The sequence below is a fragment of the Microtus pennsylvanicus genome, chromosome 6 (assembly GCF_037038515.1).
Source record: "Microtus pennsylvanicus isolate mMicPen1 chromosome 6, mMicPen1.hap1, whole genome shotgun sequence".
NCBI lineage: Eukaryota > Metazoa > Chordata > Mammalia > Rodentia > Cricetidae > Microtus > Microtus pennsylvanicus.
In genome coordinates this window covers 672,113-692,002 of record NC_134584.1, presented here as the reverse complement: position 1 = coordinate 692,002, position 19,890 = coordinate 672,113, and the positions used below count along the sequence as shown (strand labels likewise).

Genomic DNA, 19,890 nt, shown 5'->3' with positions numbered 1-19,890 from the left:
TGACTTTCGGTTGACTGTTGAGTCAAACTGTGGCAGATGGGAAGTTTGATAGGGCTGGGCTGGGTCACTGAGGCCAGTGGGAGCTGTCCTGCCCACTGACGGCTGGGACTTGCTCTGGGGGTGGGGGTGGAGGAACGTGAGGGGGGTGTCAGAAAGAGCCTGGTCTTGCAGAGACCAGAGAGACAGTCCCCTGCCTGGCCCTTTGGGGACTAGACACCGGGTCCTCAGGACACTCCAATACCTTCTGTGGCTCCCACTGTCACCCTCTGTGGAGGTTCCTGCAGGTGGATCCTGCGACTTCCGGGCCAGCCTGTGCTACACAGCAAGAGCCTGTCTCAGATTTTTGTGGGATCAGCTGACAAACTGTAGTCAGTCAGTTCCCTGGTACCTCTGTGAAAACACTGTAGATATCAACGTGGGTGTATTCTTTGTTTCTTTCTGAAGTAATAGGCTTTTTTCTTAAATTTAAAAATTACATTTGTTTACTTGCTGTGTGTGATTTTATATGCCAGGACACAGGTGTGGAGGTCCCAGGACAGCTTGTGAGAGCAGCTTCTCTCCTTCCCAGGATCAGACTCAGGCCACAAACTCCTTTACCCTCTGAGCTATCTCGAAGTCTGACATTTTCCCATAAATAAATAAATAAATGAATGAATGAATGAATGAATAGGGCCTGGTAGGTGCACGTCTTTAATCCCAGCACTTGGGAGGCAAAGGCAGGGGGATCTCTGTGAGTTCGAGGCCAGCCTGGTCTACGGAGCAAGTTCCAGGACAGGCTCCGAAGCTACACTACAAAACCCTGTCTGGAGAAAGAAAGTTGATCACAAGTCTCTTTGGTATGCGTGGACGCTTCGCTGCAAGATCAGAAGAGGGCGTTGGGTCCCCTGGAATGGGAGTCACAGGTACGGGTGCTGGGATTGAACCCCGGTCCTCTGGAAGAGCAGTCAGCGCTCAGGGCCGCTCCCTCCACCCTCGACCGGCAGCACGACTGGTGCTGAGCAGAAGTCCTCTCCAGACGTCCCTCCCTGTGTCCCTGAACTACGTCCGGCCGTGCAGCTGCACTCGAACTCGGGAAGGTCTTCCTTGGCTGCCGCATGGTTGCGGACGTCGTCTGGCGACATCTGCTGGACGCTCGAGGAATTCCAGGCACCTGTCCTGCCGACGTGGACAAGCAAGCATGCTTTCTCCTCCGTGGCCACCTCATCCAATCTCACCTCCATCCGGTCCCCACCTGGCCCTGGCAGCTATGCCCATGGCCCCCCGCAGCAGTCACCCGGAGTCCCACAGGCGGGCAGGCCCGGTGCTCCTCCCTCTGCTCCAGCCACACAGGCATTCATGCTCCAGCATGCTAAACTCCACACTGTTTTCGGGCCTTTGCAGGGCCACATCCCCCACCCCGGGGGCCTTTGCACGCTCTGCCCCCCCCCGCCGGCCGCCCTGAGGCCTCTGCACGCTGTGTCCCCTGCCCTGGGGCCTTTGCACGCTGCGTCCCCGGCCCCGGGGCCTTTGCACGGTCACATTTCCCACCCCAGGGCCTTTGCATGCTGCGTCCCCTGCCCCGGGGCCTCTACACAGGCCCCATCCTCACTGGGACCACTTTTCTCCGGGGACCTACTCATGTACCACAACGTCCTGACTTCTCTGTGGCTATGATAAACAGTGTGACCAAAAGCAATTTATGGGTGAAAGTTTATTTCATTTGACTTATGGTTCCAGAAGGTTCAAGTCCATCATGGTGGGGGTGACAGGACAGCAGGTGGCTAGGGCCAGAAGCTGACTGGTCACATTCATCACACACTAGGAAAACAGAGCAAGCCCCCCTCACCTCCCAGGCCGTACCTTCTAAAGGTCTCTCGGACTAGCACTGGCCAGGTACCTGAGCTCACAGGGGCATTTCTCAGTCAGGCACTACAGCCACCTTCTCAGAAAAATCTTTCCTGGGGCCAGCAAGAGAGTTTAGTCCAGCAGGGCGGTGGTGGCACACACCTTTAATCCCAGCACTCGGGAGGCAGAGGCAGGCGGATCTCTGTGAGTTCGAGGCCAGCCTGGTCTACAGAGTGAGTTCCAGGACAGGCTCCAAAAAACAAATAAATAAATGAAAATTTCAGCCAACAAAGGAGATTGCCACTAAACCTGAAGACGTTGGTTCAGTTCCCAGAACCACTTGCACACTGTCCTTTGACCTCCACCAGTGTCCCATGGCACAGACCTGGGTAACTTCGCGTCAACTTCACACAAGCTGGAGTCATAAGAGGAAAGAACCTCAGTGAAGGAACGGCCTCCGTGAGATCCAGCTGTAGAGAGGACCAGCCCACTGTCAGTGTTTCCTTTCACTGGGCTGCGGTCCTGGGTTCTACAGAAAGCAGACTGAGGAAGCCATGGGGAGCAAGCCAGTGAGCAGCACCCTCCTTGGCCTCCACATCAGTTCCTGCCTCCAGGTTCCTGCCCTGCTTGAGTGTCTGTCCTGGTTTCCTTTGATGAACAGTGATGTGGAAGTTTAAGCCAAATAAACCCTTTCCTCCCCAGCTAGCTTTTTGGTCATGGTGTTTTATTGCAGCAATTGTGACCCTAAGACACTCCATAAGTAAAAAGGAAATTTTTTCTGAATGCCTGGTGTAACCCTAACCCCTAACCCATCTCACACTCCTCCCGGATCCACCACCACCCCAGTGAAAACTGTGTCATCATTGGAATGGCTCTGCGGGGCACACAGGACCCTGAGGTCGCCTGAGTGGGAGAGGAGCCTGGGACCTTCTGGCACAGTTGGTGGGACTGTGACAGGGCATAGACGCTGCAGCGGGAAACAGCAAAAGGTGCCTGTTAGCCGACTCACAGTGGCCAAGAGCCAGAAGTCATTCTGTACAGACGGTGAGACACACGACATGACACCCACGGGGACAGGAGTGGGGAGGGCGGGTGCCAGGGCTTGGATGTGAGTGCTGATGAGGACAGAACTTAGTGCAGGGAGATGGGAAATTGTGGAGGGTGCTGGGGACAGCTGCACAGGGTTAAGGATGAGCTTCATGCCACTCAACACTCTAACTTTGTGTTCCCAGGTGCCTGTAGAGGCCACCACTGTCTTCCTTGATTGCTTCCACCTTGCTTTTTCAGACACTCTGAACTGCAGCTCATGGACTGGCTGCCAGCAAGCTCCGGGGATCTGTCTGCCCCAGACGCACCCTACCACGCCCAGTCCAGCATGGCAGGATTGAACTCGGATCCTCCTGTTTGGGTGGCAAGCACCCTACTCACTCAGCCATCTCCCAAAGGCATTTTCTTTTCTTTTTTAAGAAATGGTGACAGGGGGGGCTGGAGAGATGGCTCAGTGGTCAAGAGCACTGGGTGCTCTTCCAGAGGTCCTGAGTTCAATTCCCAGCAACCACATGGTGGCTCACAACCATCTGAAATGAGATCTGGTGCCCTCTTCTGGCCTGCAGGCATACATGAAGGCAGAATGTTGTATACATAATAAATAAATTCTTTAAAAAAAAAAAAAAAAAGAAATGGTGACAGTACACACCTTCAATCCCAGCACTTGGGAGGCAAAGGCATCTCAGCGAGTTAAAGGCCAGCTTGGTCTACCCAGCAAGTTCCAGGACAGCCAGGGCTGTCACACAGGAAACCCTGTCTCAATTGCTTGCCCAGCACCCTGCAGCAGAGACCTGGTGGACTTTCCTCCTTGGCGAGGTCCTGGCAGTGGCTCATCAGGTACTTTCTCTGTTCCTGCTCAGTCTCCATGAGATACTGGGTGACACCCACAGGTGCCTTCTGGATGGGCTTGCTCCACCCCCAGCCCCTACCTTTAACAATAACCCCGAAGGAGCCAGAGTTTAGGAACAAAATTTATTCCGCTTTAAAACAGAATCCAAGAGAAAGATATGAAAAGGTGACTTCTGCGAGACTTTCTGGGTTATGGGGTCAAGGCCCCGATCCGCTGCTGGCACCCTGGCATCCAGCCCTGGTGGTCAAGGGCCTGCAGGAGCCTGGTGCAGAGTTGGGTGCCCGAGTCTCCCCTAACTCACGAGGAACATGCTTCGCAAAGGACGAGGGTAAACAGTGTTCTGAGTGCTCTCCTAATCGGGGCTGTGCAGTAATATACAAGGGCGCAGCAGCCACTCCCAGCGCGTCAGGGCAGACACAGAGAAGTCAACATGTCCCCTGCAGTCGGGGTCCCTTGGCGAGGGCCAGGTTGGATGTGGGGAGGCTGGGTCCCCATCCTGACCTGTGTAGCACAGCCCCAAGGCCCTGGCATACTTGGCACACTGAGAAGGGCTAACACTTTGCTGCTTGGGGAGGCCCAGCCCTCACACACCTGTACAGTCCCAAGTCCTCTTCCGCTGTGCAGCGGGTCCCGCTGTGCATCAGATGCCCTACTCTTTGGGGACCGGGCCCTCCCAAGAGCTGTGTGGCCAGGACGACCCTGCCATCCACACAGCCCTGTTGTGGTTGGGATGGCACAAGACTGGACCCTCAGCTGGAGACAGGAGAGGAGCCCAGCATGAGAAGGTGGGGAATCCATGGGCTGGAGGTCAGGAATGTGGGTGCTTGTCACAGCCACCTGTCCATATCCTGGGGCTCTGCCGTGTCCACTGGTCCCTTGTTCCCTTCTGCCTGGAACAGCAATTGTGGACAACTGCCCAGACTGGCGTGTGTCTGCGTGGACACTCTGGGGCCTGGAGTCCAGCATGGCAGGCAGGACAAAGGCATGGCCAGATATCCAAGCCCAGAATGCACGTGCAAAAGTAAAGAAATCGGACAGACAGACATTGTAGTGTATATGAGCAACAGGGGGCCGCCTGTGTCATGGTCATGGCCACCACCTCCTGGATGCTGGCCCTTGGGCTTGGGAAGCACCGGGCATGGTGCAGTGACTGGGGCCGGGGACCAAGGCGTGGGGCAAGGCCACTGCCCATGTGTGGGGACGGACCTGAGAATATTCGGAAGAGGCCCCTGTGCATCCCACTGTCACGGAGCCACACAGGAGGCGCCTCCAGCTGCCCAGCGCCTCCACTGCCCAGCTACACACAGCCCCTTGGGGTCCCCAGGATCTTTGCTGGCCAGGCCATTGGGGAGCAGATCTCAGGGACTCAATGTCCCTGAAGGCTCTGCGGCAGGCCTGGCCCTGTCTGAGGCAGCGGGGCACACAGAAGTGATGGCCACTCAGAGCAGGGGACCTGCAGTGTGTCACCTGCCCTGCCAAGACAGAGTGCAGGAGAGTATTTCTCTTTTCTTCAAAAATAAAAACAAAACAAAAAACGGTTAGGCACTTCCCAGGGTGGGCACGAGGGCCGCCCACCCCCACTTCTTGGAGTCTAGGGAGCAGATGGTTCAGGTTGTGAGTATACATGGGATATCAATAACTTAGAAAAGGGAGACTCTGTGGTCCCCAAACCTCCAGCCTTCCTGGAGGACTCGAACTCGGGACCATGGGCTTGGGCTGCAGTGTCCCTGACTTTGATCACCTTGTGGCCGTAGGGGACTCTTTGGGAGGGCCCACTGCTACTCATCATGTGTTTCTCTCTCTCTTTCCCTAGGAAAAAAAACTCAAGCCACAAGGAGTCAAGGCCAGAAAGAGGCTACCCCTGCCCTGGAGGATCGGTGACAGGGACAGGAAGTGAGAGGGAAAAGAGACCCCAGCCCCAGTGCGCCCTGGCCCGTGGTTTGGGTCACGGGATGCGGAGGGAGCTGGCCCTGGTGGTGGCCACACCCTGGTCACACCAGGTTGTACTCCTTCAGGTTCAGCTGCAGGATGGTGTCCTTCACAGCGGCAAACACGAAGCGGATGTTCTCAGTGTCGGTGGCACAGGTGAAGTGTGAGTAGATGATCTTGTCGCTGTCGGGGTTCAGGTCCACAAACATCTTCAGGATGAACTCGCGTGCGGCTTGTGCGTCCCGTTGCGGCCCTGCAGAGAAATGAGCAAGGGCTGAGGTCAGTGGCAGCCAGGCCTTGGGGTGACAGTGGGGACATGGGGCAGTGCTCACCGTCAAACTCGGGGAAGTAGTCGACCAGGTGGGAGTGCAGGATCTTGTCTTCTAGAAGGTCCTTCTTGTTGAGGAAGAGGATGACGGACGAGTTCTGGAACCAGGGGTAAGTGATGATGGTACGGAACAGCGCCTTGCTCTCCTCCATGCGGTTCTGTGGGCCGCACACACAGTGAGCAAGCTACCCATGCCTGGCCCCCTCCTGGCCCCCATGAGTGTCCCCAGTGTCACCTCGTTGTCTGATTCCACCAGGACCTGGTCATACTCGCTCAGGGCCACCAAGAACATGATGGACGTCACGTTCTCGAAGCAATGGATCCACTTCCTGCGTTCTGACCTCTGCCCGCCCACGTCCACCATCCTAAAGGGAGACCACATGACAACTCAGCTCCTGGGTGCTGCCTGCAGCCCACGCCTGTTCCTGAAGGACGACCAGGCAGGCGTCCTTGTAGATGTTCAAGTCCCTTACACAGATGGGGCAGTTTTTACCCAGAACCTGGGTAACTTTCGGACCTGAATCCCCTCTGTATGGCTCAGAACCACATAGCCCTGCACAAGCTGGGGCAGACATCCTTTCCCTGCGTTTGTGCTGGTGGCTCTGGCCTAACTCAAGGAGGGTGACAGCCTCTACCCCATGGACTTTACCTGCTGGTGGGATGGGAAACACAGGGCTGCCTATCTAGCCACACCTGGCCAGGACTCAAGGTTGCTGGCCATGCAGTCCCCATTGGAGTGGCCGGGGCAGTCTAACACGGACACCTGGCTGCGGGGGCATGTGCCTAGGAGGGGCCGCCACAGGGAAGGAAGGACATGGTGCATTCATGCCCTGGGAAGGCCTTAGACGGGAACACATCTCTGCCCTGATGTCATGGCACCGTCAGGGGTTGTACAAAAAGGTAGGAGAGGCAGAGATGGCACAACATGCCTGTAGGTCAAGGGAGATGACTGGGGCAACTGTCACCTAACCCATCCTGGCCTCATTGTGAACCCTGCTGACGGTGGCCCTCCTGAGTCTGTGAGTGCACAGGCTCACTGGGGTCCCAGGGAGGGGTCCTGCCAGGCTCTCCAAGCAGGGGCCGCCTCAGGGCCTTCTCCATATGCCCACCAGCCCATATGCCTCACGGAACCCTGGCTGTCACCTGAAGATGATGTTCTCCAGGTCAAACGGGTACTCGATGATGCCCGTGGTGGGCACGCGCACCCGCAGCACATCCTGTTGGGTGGGCAAGTAGCCCACGGTGGCGATGCGGTCCACGTCCGTCAAGTAGCTGCAGTGGAGGAGTATGTGCTCAGGAGCTGCTGCGGACAGTGGCGCAGATCCCACACCCACAAGAGACAGGGACTTGGTGCTGTGTGGCACAAACTGGGGACTGGAGGGGCCAGCAGCCTGGTATGCTGCCTCCATGGGCCTAGGGACACAAGTGTCCCAAACAGAAAATGATCCCAGGACAGCTGGAACGGGGCCCACAGCACAGGGGACATCTCATAAAGCTCAACTCAGGGTCAGAGTGGTTTTGGGCTTAGAACAGGCAAGCCAGTCGGACAGCCGCTGGTGACACTCACTGCTGACCTGGGAGCCCGTGTGACTCTCCTGAGCTGTGACGGCCCCTAAACATGCTCAGCCAGCCAGGGCCGAGCCTCCTCCCAGTGAAGCTATAGGGAATGGGGAGAGGCTGCAAGGAGGGTGGTCTACTGGACCCGCTAAGAGGCCTGAGCGTGAGGAGGATCAGTAGGGGGTTGGGCCAGCCTTCAACTGTGTGCTCCCACAGATCTAGACGGCGGTGCAGAGCTGGCCAACCCTGTGGGCAATGAGGCTACGGACAGGCCACCCCCATCCTATGGCCTCTGGGGCCTTGGGTTAGCCATGCATGCCAGCCCCACTCACTACTTAGCCGAGTCAGACAGCTGGAACTCCCGCCTGCGATCGTAACACTCCTGGACCCCAGGGTCACTCCACAGCGTCTTGATGGCGTTCACGTACTGGTGCTCGAAGGTGGTGACTTTCTCTACATCCACCTCCCGGATCAGGAGTGCATTGGCCTGACGGAGGGAGGGCAGGCCATGAACTCTGGGGGGCCCTGGCCAAGCAGGGAGCCTGCAGAGTTGGCAGAGCAGTTAGGGGAGCTGCAGCTAGAGTTCACAAGGCTTAGGCCTCCTGGAGGCAACAGACCCAGCAAACCCAGCAGCAACCGGGGCGAGCGCCTCACACCCGTGTTTCCTGGCCATGCCAACTAAGCTGTGATCCACTGTGTGGGTGGAGGCAAGGACTGGGGGAGTCGAGGATGAATCTGCATTTCCCTTTCTGCAGGCCTTTGTTTTCTGAAACAAGGTCACGTGATCCAGGCTGACCTTGAACTCATCCTGGCACTCTAGAATGGCAGATGAGTATACCTGAGTTATTGGTGTGTGTGCGTGTGTATGCATATGTAACCCAGGGCTTCATGTCCTCCAGACGAGCCTCTACCCACAGGAATCCAGCCCAAACCCTGCACCTGCTCCTGGGAGGTCCAGAAAGGGGACTTCAGACTGGGGCTAGCTCCTCTGTGAGCTACTAAGAGGTGGTCCCTTCCACAGCCCCAGGCCAGAGGAGCCTGACTGTGGGTGGATCATACACTGCTCACACAGCACCTACCAGGCCGCCTGGGCCTCACTCAATCCTGGGGGGGGGGGAGCATCTGCCCATCTGCCTGTCCTTAAGTGGGAAGAACCCCAACCATGACAGTGACTGCCCTGACCCTTGTGTAGGGTAGGAAGCTTCCAGAACCTGCCCCCATCGCCCTGTTTGTGGAAAGAGCCAAAAAGGAGAGCTCACCCACAGCACTGGGCTACGGTGCCCTCCCTGCCCTAGATAGCCTGGACAACCATAGTCAAGAGGCTGTAGAGACACTGGGGTCGGGCAGGCTGAGAGCCAAGGTGCCCCCACATATCCCGAGCCACAGGACCCTAACTAGACGCCAGGGGCTCTGCAGGTCCCCATGATCTGACTCGAGGTTCTTCCGACAATACCTGGCCCTTGAGAGACAGAGGCAGAGGGATGGCAAGCTGCAGACCGACCAGACTACTAAGGAAGACCTTGTTTCTAAAGCACCGGGGTTGGGGGCCTGGCTCAGTGTGACTTCAGACCCAACAGGCTCCACCCAATTTCAAGACAAAATAAGCCGGGCAGTGGCTCAGGAGGCAGAGACAGGCGGATCTCTGAGTTTGCGGCCAGTCTGGTCTACAGAGTAAGTTCCAGGACAGCCAGGGCTACAGAGAAACCCTGAATTGGGGGGGAAAAGAAGTCCAGAGGGCATCGGTCTCCAGATAGTCAGGTAGGTAGGATAACAGCCTGACCAGCCCCCACCCCTCACCTTGTTCTGCTCATACTTGTAGAGGATCTTGAGCGTCTCCATGGCGCGCACCATGGCCTGCATGGCGGTGAAGATGTTCTGGTACACCAGCTTGGTGAAGCCACGCTTGTCCTCCTCCGAGTAGCCGGCGCCGTGGATGATGCGCATCTGCTTGATGAAGGTGCTCTTCCCGCTCTCCCCAGTGCCTGCAGATGGCATTCATTCCTCACCGCAAGCTCGCAAGTTCCAAGCCCTGCCCACTTGCCCCCCAGATGTTCTCCCAATCCCTAGGGGTCATGCTCCCACCTGAGAGCACCAGGCACTCCCCACTCCCTCAGGAGCACGTCCCCGGGCCCTTCCATGGCCCAGCAGCCCTGGGGCCTCGCCACCAGCCCCCAGGACAGAAGGTCCCCCGAGGTCAGTGTTAATCTCCACTGACCCCCTGCAGCCAACGAGCAAGGCTCACACATGGTCAGCACCAGGGGTGCTCACTTGGTCACCACAACCCTGATCTCAGCATGGACCCCACCCACACCTGAAGGTGTGCTGGACGCTTGGCCCCTGCAGGAAACGCCCAGGGCTGGCCCCAGGGAGGCTGCTGGCCTCAGGCAGAGGCCCTGGGGACAGCTGCTGTGCAGCTGCAGAGTGGGCAGTGGCTCCCTGCCCCGCTGCTCTGAAGCTGTTCTCTCTAGGCCGCATATGCTGGTCCCAAGTGTTAGGAACTTCTGCTGCAGCTGTCCCAGCCCTCTGGTGGGGGTGCCTGCAGCCATGATGGCTCCTCAGATGCTTCATCTAGAGCTCAACCCCCCAAAATCAACAACAGCATCTCCAGGCCAGCCAGGGCTGCACTGTGTGAAGGACAGGATATTATCAACTCTTTGGCATGTGTGGTGTACGTGTATGTTTACACACTCACACCTGTATGCACAGCTGCGCCAGCACACGTATGAGCGTGCATGCAAAGGTCACGGCAGACACATGCATTACGTCCTGGATGGGAAGGAAGCGAAAGGGAAAGATAACAGGAGGCAGAGAGCTGTGCCGGTACAATGAAGCTGTGTCAGCACGAGGACCAATACCGGGCGCCCAAACCCACAAGACGCCTGGAGGTGAGGGTGTTCCATCCACCTACAACCTCAGTGCTCGGAGTGCAGGCGCCCCTGGTAAACTAGGCTGGGCTCAAGTGGGGCTGGCTCGGTGAAGTACAGGAGGGATGGAGGAAGACACTCGGCACTACCCTCTGGTGAAGTACAGGAGGGATGGAGGAAGACACTCAGCACTACCCTCTGGTGAAGTACAGGAGGGATGAGGAAGACACTCGGCACTACCCTCTGGTGAAGTACAGGAGGGATGAGGAAGACACTCGGCACTACCCTCTGGTGAAGTACAGGAGGGATGGAGGAAGACACTCGGCACTACCCTCTGGTGAAGTACAGGAGGGATGGAGGAAGACACTCGGCACTACCCTCTGGTGAAGTACAGGAGGGATGAGGAAGACACTCGGCACTACCCTCTGGTGAAGTACAGGAGGGATGGAGGAAGACACTCGGCACTACCCTCTGGTGAAGTACAGGAGGGATGGAGGAAGACACTCGGCACTACCCTCTGGTGAAGTACAGGAGGGATGGAGGAAGACACTCGGCACTACCCTCTGGTGAAGTACAGGAGGGATGAGGAAGACACTCGGCACTACCCTCTGGCCTCCACATTCATATGCACACGTGCGCCTGTGGGGGCACACATGCAGTGAAGCACACACTCATGCCAATAAATTAGAGGTGTAAAATAGGCATAGGGCTGTGGCTCGCAGACAGAGCTCCCATAGAACCTCCCAGTGAGGGCTGGGGGAGTGGTCATGGTGGAGCCCTGCCTAGAATCCCCAGTGAGGGGCTGGTGTTGGAGAGGGCCTGTGTGAGGTCCTGAGTTTCTGCAAACCCACAGCCCAATGGTTCTCAACCTGTGGGCCATGACCCCTTTAAGGGTCAAACGATCAATGACAGTAGCAAAATTACAATTATGAAATGGCAACAAAGTAATCTTATGGTTGGGGTCCTCACAGCATGAGGACCTGTGTTTAAAGGGTCACAGCATCAGGAAGGCTGGTACATCAGCAGCTGTGTGAGAGTTCTCACCCAGGCAGGAACAGCGCAGGGCAAATGGCTCAAAAGAAAGGCCCTGCCCCGCCCACAGCGAATGATGGACATGGCGGGAGAAAGACACTCACATCCAGGGCACAGATGCTATCGAGTACACTGGGCTTAATCAAAGGATCACAAGAGCATATCAGGGACTTGGGAGGTGGTGGCACACACCTTTAAGCCCAGCGGTCAGGAGGCAGAGACAGAAGGTCTCTGAGTTCCAGGCCAGTCTGGACAGCATCATGGCCTCAGCTGGCACCGGTCCAGCAGAGCTCTCCAGGAACACAGTGAACGCCCACTTGTTCATGCATTCCCTGCAGAGACTCCCAGACTGTCACAAGCGAGCGCGCACACACACACGCACACAGATATGTGAACTCCTGCTTTTGGGCAGGGAAAACTGCAGTGCAGCCCAGGCTGGCTGCATGAAGTCCCTACCACAAACTGAGCCAGTGATAGAGTCTTCAACAGAGGGAAAGCAAGGGGGCAAGCTGCGAGAGACCATGCGGAAGACAGAGTATTCCCACTACATGGAACCCCTTAGACTCTGTCCCTTCTGGAGTTGCCGATTCTAAACATTAAGACCCAAGGCCTGGCTGGGTGGTGGCGCACGCCTTTAATCCCAGCACTTGGGAGGCAGAGGCAGGAGGATCTGTCAGTTCGAGGCCAGCCTGGTCTACAGTGTGAGTTTCAGGATAGCCAGGGCTACATGGAGAAACCCTGTCTTGAAATCCATCCTCCCCCCCCAAAAAAAGCAAAAAAAACCCCCCCAAGGCTCAACAGACAACTTGCTGTTCTTGTGGAGGACCTGGGTTGGGTTTCCAACACCCACCACTCTCAGCTCTACCTCTTGGGATCTGTCTCCCTCTTGTGTCCACCATAGGTACTGCACACATGTGGAAAAAATTACTACAACTTTTTCTGCACAGAAACACAGGGGTGTAATGATGGGCCCAGACAAAAGAGGGCCACCACAATAACCCAAGTCCAGCAGGAGCTCAGGCTGCTGGACAGCAAGCTAGGCCTGGCTGGGTCCAAGCTTCAGCCCACCCTGTGGACTTGGCTACAAAGTAACAGCATGTGCCAGGGTCAAGGACGTAGCTGGGGCCAGTACCAGGGCGTGTGGCTTCACTAGTGGCAATGTCTCTGGGAGCCAACTTTACCACTGTCATGTCCTGTCACCCCACATCCAAGAGCGGGGTACAGGCTCAGGATCCCCCATGCAGCAGACTCAAGTCATACTTGGGACCACACACAACAGCCAGTGTCCATGGTCATGGACAGGGGTGGCATTAAGGAGTCCTGGGGGGTGGTACCCCTCCCCCTAGCTCAGAGTCAGCTCCCCATGCCTTCCTGCCCAGGGCAGAGGAATGCCGGGTTGGCCTTTCCCTGGGGAAGCTGTATGTGGTGTCAGTGAGGGTTCTGACACCGCTCATCTCTGCTTCCAACCTCTGAGCCCACAGACAACAGCACTTTTTACACACATCCAGAAAACACCAGGATAAAGCCACTGAATTCATACAGCCTGTGGTCCTCAGCCGGCTCGTGCTGGGGTGGTTTGATACTGGGGGTCCCCAGGCATCCTGCTGCCCCTGCTGACACCAGGTCTGCTGTATCCATCTGAAGACTAAGGTACCCACAGAGCAGGACATAGACTGCAACTGGCAGACCACACAGCGTGCACCCAGCAGAGCCCAGAAAGGCTGGCCACAGCCAGACCTGTTCAAACAGGCCACTCAGACCTCTCCAGTGGGAAGAGAAGAGATGGAGGGACTGAGCCTGCACCCTGGGAGAGAGGCAGGAGAAGGGAGAAGATGCTGTAAGGCAGGGACAGACAGACAGATGAAGGATGAAGGGATGGATGGGTGGAAGGGTGGGAGAATGGGGTTGGAGCATGCAGACACTGGCTGTGGTACCCATCCCCTGGCACAGTGTTCACATATGTTCACAGTCTCAGCATCAGAGTCACCTCACAGAGGCTGCCAGCTGGGTGTTGGCGCCAAAGACTGAGGTGGGAAGAGGAGGCAGGAATGCCCCTCACATCCTGGGTGACGCTGGAACATGCAGAGCCGCATGTTTGTCATCTCCCCATGGAGGCTCTCAGTAACCCAGTGAGTCAACCTGGAGTCAGGTGAGGAAGTGCAGCCCCATGCAAGCTACAGCAGCACCCACAGGCTCAGGCCCCGCCCACAGGCTCAGCCGGGACCTATCACTGAGACCTACTTGAGGGAACTGAATCACAGAACAGTTAAGTGGCCTGATGTCACACGGTCACTGCAAGACAGGCCTGAACACAGCTGCATGTTGTGGCTTTAAGGCTTGGTTCCAGTCCTGTCTCATGACAGTGCCCTGGGTAGTGAAAATCACAGCTGTAAGGGTGACGCCGCCACCAACAGTCGCGGACCACATGCACCAGTCTCTGAACTCGTTGCTGCGATCTTATCTCTGGGCTGGTGGCAAAGTCTCCCATGGGCCCCAGTGTGTGGGCACCGATGGCCTCAGAGGGTCATAGGCCACACCAGTGGCCGATAGTGAAGGCTCATGTTCTCTACTGCACAGCAGCCCAGACTGAGCACCCCCACAACCTGCAGGCACCACTCTTGGGCATACCCCCTGCCCTGGGCCTCCACATGTCCCCAGGCACTAGTACCAGGTCCGGCGACCACAGCGGACACTTGCTGACAGCAGCTGTCTTCACCACATGTTGGAGGGCTTTCCTCACTTGGTTTTCTTTTTTCAGACAGGGTCTCACTATGTAGCCCAGGCTGGCCTAGAACTCACAGATCTGCAGGCCTCTGCCTCTTCAGTGATGGGATCAAAGGCATGCCTTGCACCCAAGGAGTCTAAAGGTATGGCCTCCCAGCTTTACCCCTCTGGAGGGAATGCATGGAACAGCAAACCTGCACTGTGCGCTGGGAGCGTGAAACCAGCCTGGGCTACAGAATGGTCAGGGCTGTGGCTACAGCTGAGTGGTGGAGTAACTATCGGGCACACGTGAGGCCCCAGGTCCTATCCTCAGCACCCACAAACCAAGCTCACCAGCATTTGCTCCTCCTAGGTGGACGCGGGAAGAACAGAAGTTCAAGGTCACCACCAGCTACATAGTGAGTGTGAGGAGAGCCTGGGCTCTGAGACAGAAAATCAAACCCTATTTATGTGGGCTAGGCACAAAGAATGCACGGGCAGGGCTGGGTCCCCAGCCCCTCCAGGGCTTCCCTGCAAATTCCTCATGATGCCCATCAGTCTCCTGTCTCCAAACTGGGCCAAGCCAGTGACCCTGTGCCCACCACATGGCCCTTCAGGACACCCTGTGGGCTCAAACTTCAGTACTCTGGCAAAGGGGCAGAGTTGGACTGCCCAGTTCACCAGCTGTCACATCCTTATGTGACAACGTTACTTGAGGGGAGGGGACACACCAGGAAGTCCAGACCCTGCCCCTGCCCCTAGCAGCCACAGCGACGGTGGAACGGCCAGTGCTCAGAGCTGTCAACTGTGGACAGGCCCAAGGCAGGGGCCCACCGCTGACCGTGTGGAGCCTCTGAGGATGGCCATGATGCAACAGCACGGTGTTCCCCTGAGTGACCACATCCTGTCACACAGCCACCCTCGGACCTTGTGGTGACCCAGAAGCCGGGGTGCTCAGTCCCCTACAGAGGTGGGTATGGGGCCAGCAGTGCACCAGCCTGGGTGTGCAGAATGCAGACAAAACCTGCACCTAGCAGCTTGGCACTCTGAGCACCGCAGATCCTGGAGACACTGCTGTGGGTGTACCTGGGTCCCCAGGCAGTCGCTAACGACACACAACTGTGCAGGGGACACTGCAGTAAGTGCCACGCTGCCTCATACTGAATCCCACAGCACTTCCTACCACGCAGGGACAATGCTCCCCACTTGATAGAAGAGGAAACTGAGGCCAGGATACCCAAAGAAAACTAGTGGTCTCAACCAAGGCACACTCCCACATGGGGCAGCTTGAAGGACCAGAGGGGGGACTGCCCAGGGTGTCCCCTGTGCACCCTGAGTAGGTGGTTCCAATGACCAAGGGGTCCACTCCATAGGAACAGCAAAGCCCACGGGTGTGGGTGTCATGTACGAAGCAGAGGACACAGCATGGAAACAGTGGTAACCTGGACATCGTGCTGCTCCTGGACCCCATCCCAGAAGCACGTTGAGGACATGGGTGGCTGTCACACTGGGGAGCTCCAGGCACAATGGGTGGAAGCAGGAATCGCTATCCAGTGTCCTGCAGGGACTGGGGTGCCCCACAGGGAACAGTCAGGCACAGGGACCCTGCCACCCAAGTTGGGGAGAGCGTCTCTAATAGAGGAACCAAGGAAACAGGGAAAAAAGTCCCAACGATGACAAACAGCTGTGATCAGCAGTGGCTGGATGCGGTGCCCCCAGCTCCCAACCTGCCTAGCCCCAGGGAAACTGAGGCACAAACCTGCACACATGCTACACAGTGAACAGTGAAGCCCACCCTGCACCTGCACACACTAGGCCTTTTCCATGAAAGGCCACTGCCTGGGGTCCAGGGAGATTGCAGTCCAGCTCCTGTAGACACCTCAACTCTGCTCTGAGCCTCGGTGATTGTGGGGGGCAGCTACACCTGAACCCAGAAGTCTCCAGCAGAGCAGCACACACCCCCAGCCTGCTGTCGCTACAACGACACCCTGGCTGGCTTCCTCCTGGGGACATAAAGAGTCTCTGAAGACACCAGTCAGTGGGTGACAGAGTGAACAACTGGTCCAAGGGCTGAGCTACCTTGCTCTGCATTCACCATGCTCCCAGGGCCACAGCCTGTCCCCAGAAGGGCCATCAGTGCTGTGGTCCTAGCTGGAGCAGGTGGCCCGAGTAGAGAGGCAAGCTGTGCTTCCCACAGGCAGCGGGCCACAGCACAGGCCGCTGCAGACGTCTTAGGGAACTGTTGGCACAGGGCTGAGGGGGCCACCATTGCCCCGTCACCTCTGACTCAGGATAGGTCTCATCACAAAGTGGGGACACCTTAGAGATACAACCTGTCCCCGCTTCTGGAGACAGGGTCTCATGCAGCTCAGGCTAGTCTCAAACTCCCTATGTAACCTAAGAGGACCTTGAACTCCTCTTAGGAGTTCACCTCCCAGGCCTGTGCCCCAACATCTGCTCTGTGTGGTGCAGGGGATGGAGTGTGTCTTGTGTGTCTTGCTGGGAATAAGTTCAAGGACCCCAGGGGGAGGGGCGGCACATCCTGGCCTCCTGAGGAGTGGCCTGAAGCCACCAGGATCTTGGGACAGGAGCAGCAAGTAGGGAGCCAGCTGAGGCCTCCTTCCCAGGGCGGGAGGCCAGCCCAGCCCTTGGGCCACCCCCGCCGGATCCCCGGCCTTTGGCCGCCCAGCCCGCGGCTCAGGACAGGAAGCTGGGAGCCAACCGCCTGCTTTATTTAGAAAGCTGGGCCCAACCCTGCCCAGCCTCAGGGACAGGGATTTCCAAGTGAGACCTCTGGGTGGCTGGCTCCCCAGTGGCAGGACTGCTCTGTCCCAGCCTGGAGTCACACAGGGAGGCAGAGGCCCCAAGGCTCAGCAGAGTCTGAGGACCATGGGGACTTCAGAACAGTGGCAACATGAGTGGAAATGGACACCTTGCTTGCTAGAAGGGCCTCTCTGGTTAGTCCCGTGTGCATCACTGGTCACCACAAGAACCACCTGGAGTGTCACAGGAAAAGCTGGGAGTGTGGCACCCCGCAATGGGAGGTGTGCACAGTCAGCCCTGTGTGGCTTCACTTCTGAGAACTTGTTCTGGTCACCAGTCAGTTTTGCAAGTTGTTATTTTACACCAGACACGACCATGCGTGACTGAGCAGGGGTTCTAAGCTTGGGGACACTGAGTGATGCATAGGGATGCGTCTCACTACCCTGCAGCGCCCAGGACGCCCACCGCAAGAACAAGACGGGACACTGGGCTGAACCTCTCTGCCTGGCTGAACAATCTCCCCAGGCCACATGTGAACCGGCAGGGTGTGACGGGACACACCAGTGAACAAAACCCATTCCCAGACTGTTCCCACAGGTGCACGGTCAGTGTGAGGGCGGCGGCTTCAAGCCTGGGGGTTAAGGCCAGAATCCAGTACAGGGGTGGGGATCCTGCCTGCTCTGGAGCCACAGGTCCCCCTGCAGACAGTGTCATGAGCACGATGCATGCAGGAGAGTAGAGCAGGTTCCAAGGCAGACTCCCCGCCCTGCTCACAGAAACCCCTCCAATTGCTGGGACCAAAGGCTGTTAGGATGGTCACTTTTCTGAGCTCCCAGAGCCAAGGTCAAGGCCACCTCCTCTGGGAAGCCCTCCCAGCAAGGCACTGAGCAATGCCAAATGCTCAGGCGTGTCCTACTCAAGAACACTGTCCCTCTTCTACTCCGTCTCTGTGAAGCAGCCCCAGACGCTTCTGTGGAAAGAGTGTGAGGGCACAGGGGGCACCAAGAACAAGTTTATAGGATGGACAGATTGTACCACGTGCAGGTCAACGCGGAGCCCCTCAGCTGCCAGCCAGTTCAGCCAGGCCAGAGCGCAGGACCAGGGAGCACCCCTGAATCTGAGGGGACTTCAAGGCCAGCGCTGGGGAAGGGACAGAGCTGGGATGACACACCACTGGGCTCGGTCACCTGATGTCATCCTTATGAAGCAGCTTACTGTCCCCAAGAGAAAGTTGACCCTCTGCAGAGGTTAGCTAGAGCTACACTGTAACCCCAAATGGCTACCATGGGGCCACTGTTGTTCGCCCTGGGCTTGTCCTCTCCTTACCCCTCCCTTCCTGGAAGGCAGCTTTGAGGGAATTCCAACATGCTGGGGGAAGTAACTGAGGCTCCTCTACTCTACAGCACACAGGCCACAGCAACAGAAGACAGTGCCCCTACCTGTCCTCTCCCATGTAAGAATGCCAGTCCCCTGCTCCCATCCTCCTAGTCTAAGGCAGTCCCTTCCTCAGCTTCTCCAAGGCGACCTCTTGCCCTGGGCCTCAGTTCCTAGACTGAGGCTCGGCTCACCAAGGAGCTGGGAGGGGTGGTGGGGCTCCCCAGTCTGTCTGTTTTGTAAACCTCAACAGGGCCCAGGCCACCTTGCCCTCATTTGGGGCTCTTATTTGGGGTAACAACAAGGGGACAGCTGGACCTGGGCTCCCTGGCTCCCAGCAACAGGTGGGCCTTGAGGAGTCAGAACCCCAGTGAGCAGGAGACACTCACTGAGCTTCTCTGGGGTGGACAAGACTGGACCCTAGAGGGACGGGCAGGGAGGCTGCAAGGCTGACTGTTGGGACAATCGACGAGGTTCAGGTGAACAGAAGCCCAAAGGAGAGCCATCCACTCTCCTGCACCCAGCTCCAATGTGGAGGAATTCAGAGATCTACAGAACAGGGAGGGAGGCAGGGGAGTAGCCATGAAAGGAACCAGCCTAGAGCAAAGCAGGACTTTTGGGGTGTCTAGTCCTTGGAGGCAGAGAAGAGGGTGCAACCAAGTAGGAACTATCCTGGGGAATCTGGAAGCCCAAGGGGTGTCATGAGGGCAGGGCAGCCTACAGCGTTCACCCTGAGGATATGTGGGGAGAGGGGAGAGCAGACCGGTGCAGCAGGGCCAGAGGCCAGCTCCTGGCAAAAATTCTCAGGAGAGAGAGAAAGCAAGTCCCCAAGTGTGCTGAGGACCGACGTGGCCAGGAGATGAAGAAACCTGCCTCCTGGGATATCAGAGGCAGGAGGCTGACCCCGAAGGAATCTTAAGTCTGAGCAACAGGCAGGCTGGCCACAAAGGGTCGCACAGGCTGAGCCCCGGGGACTGCACGGCGGAGACTGGCCACCGCAGGCCCAGGCCACCTGCACAGCGCAGGGTGCAGCAATCCCGGAAGGGCTGACCGCTGCGGGGCAGCGCTGACCAGTTGCTCCGGGGACACCCGGGGTGGCCCGGCCGGCCTTGAGCAGCGGGCCGGGGTCGGCGGGGGGGGGGGGACGGGAGGGGGGAGGGTGGTCGCGTGGGGCTGTCACCTAGCTCTGCTGGCGCTGCAGGGTCGCCCGAGACTAAGACCCCGGCGGGCTCGGGCGCCCTGCACGCGCGGGGACCCCCGGCAGGGCCCGGATGCCCCGATCGCCCACCCGGCCCCCGTGACAGAGGTCCCACGGCACGGGGACGCGGCTCACCGAGCAGCAGCAGCTTGAGCTCGCGCCGGGCATCGCGTTTGTCCCGCCGCAGTTGCTTCTCGATCTCCGCGTTGATGCGCTTCGACTCCTTCACCTCGTCGCTCAGGCAACACGCCATCATGGACTCCAGAGTCATCGTCGCGGTCCCCCGGCCGCCGCCGGCCCGGCCCTGCCTCGTCCCGGTCCCTCAAGGCCCGGCCCGGCCCCAGAGGTGCGTCCGCCGTCCGCGCCGCGCAGCGCAGCCGCCACCGCCGCCACCCGCAGCCGCCGCCACCGAGCGCCGGCG

The 19,890-nt window shown here is 57.9% G+C and overlaps 1 protein-coding gene across 1 annotated transcript; it reads right to left on the bottom strand.

Moving 5' to 3' along the window:
• Window positions 1-3,829: 3,829 nt before the first annotated feature.
• Gna11 (G protein subunit alpha 11) lies at window positions 3,830-19,890 on the bottom strand. Its single transcript, XM_075975312.1, has 7 exons — window positions 19,605-19,890; window positions 9,333-9,517; window positions 7,868-8,022; window positions 7,122-7,250; window positions 6,214-6,343; window positions 5,983-6,136; window positions 3,830-5,903 (listed from the first exon to the last, which is right to left on the bottom strand). Exons 1-7 carry the CDS (start codon window positions 19,738-19,740, stop codon window positions 5,713-5,715), a joined length of 1,080 nt encoding a protein of 359 aa, XP_075831427.1. The 5' UTR covers window positions 19,741-19,890; the 3' UTR covers window positions 3,830-5,712.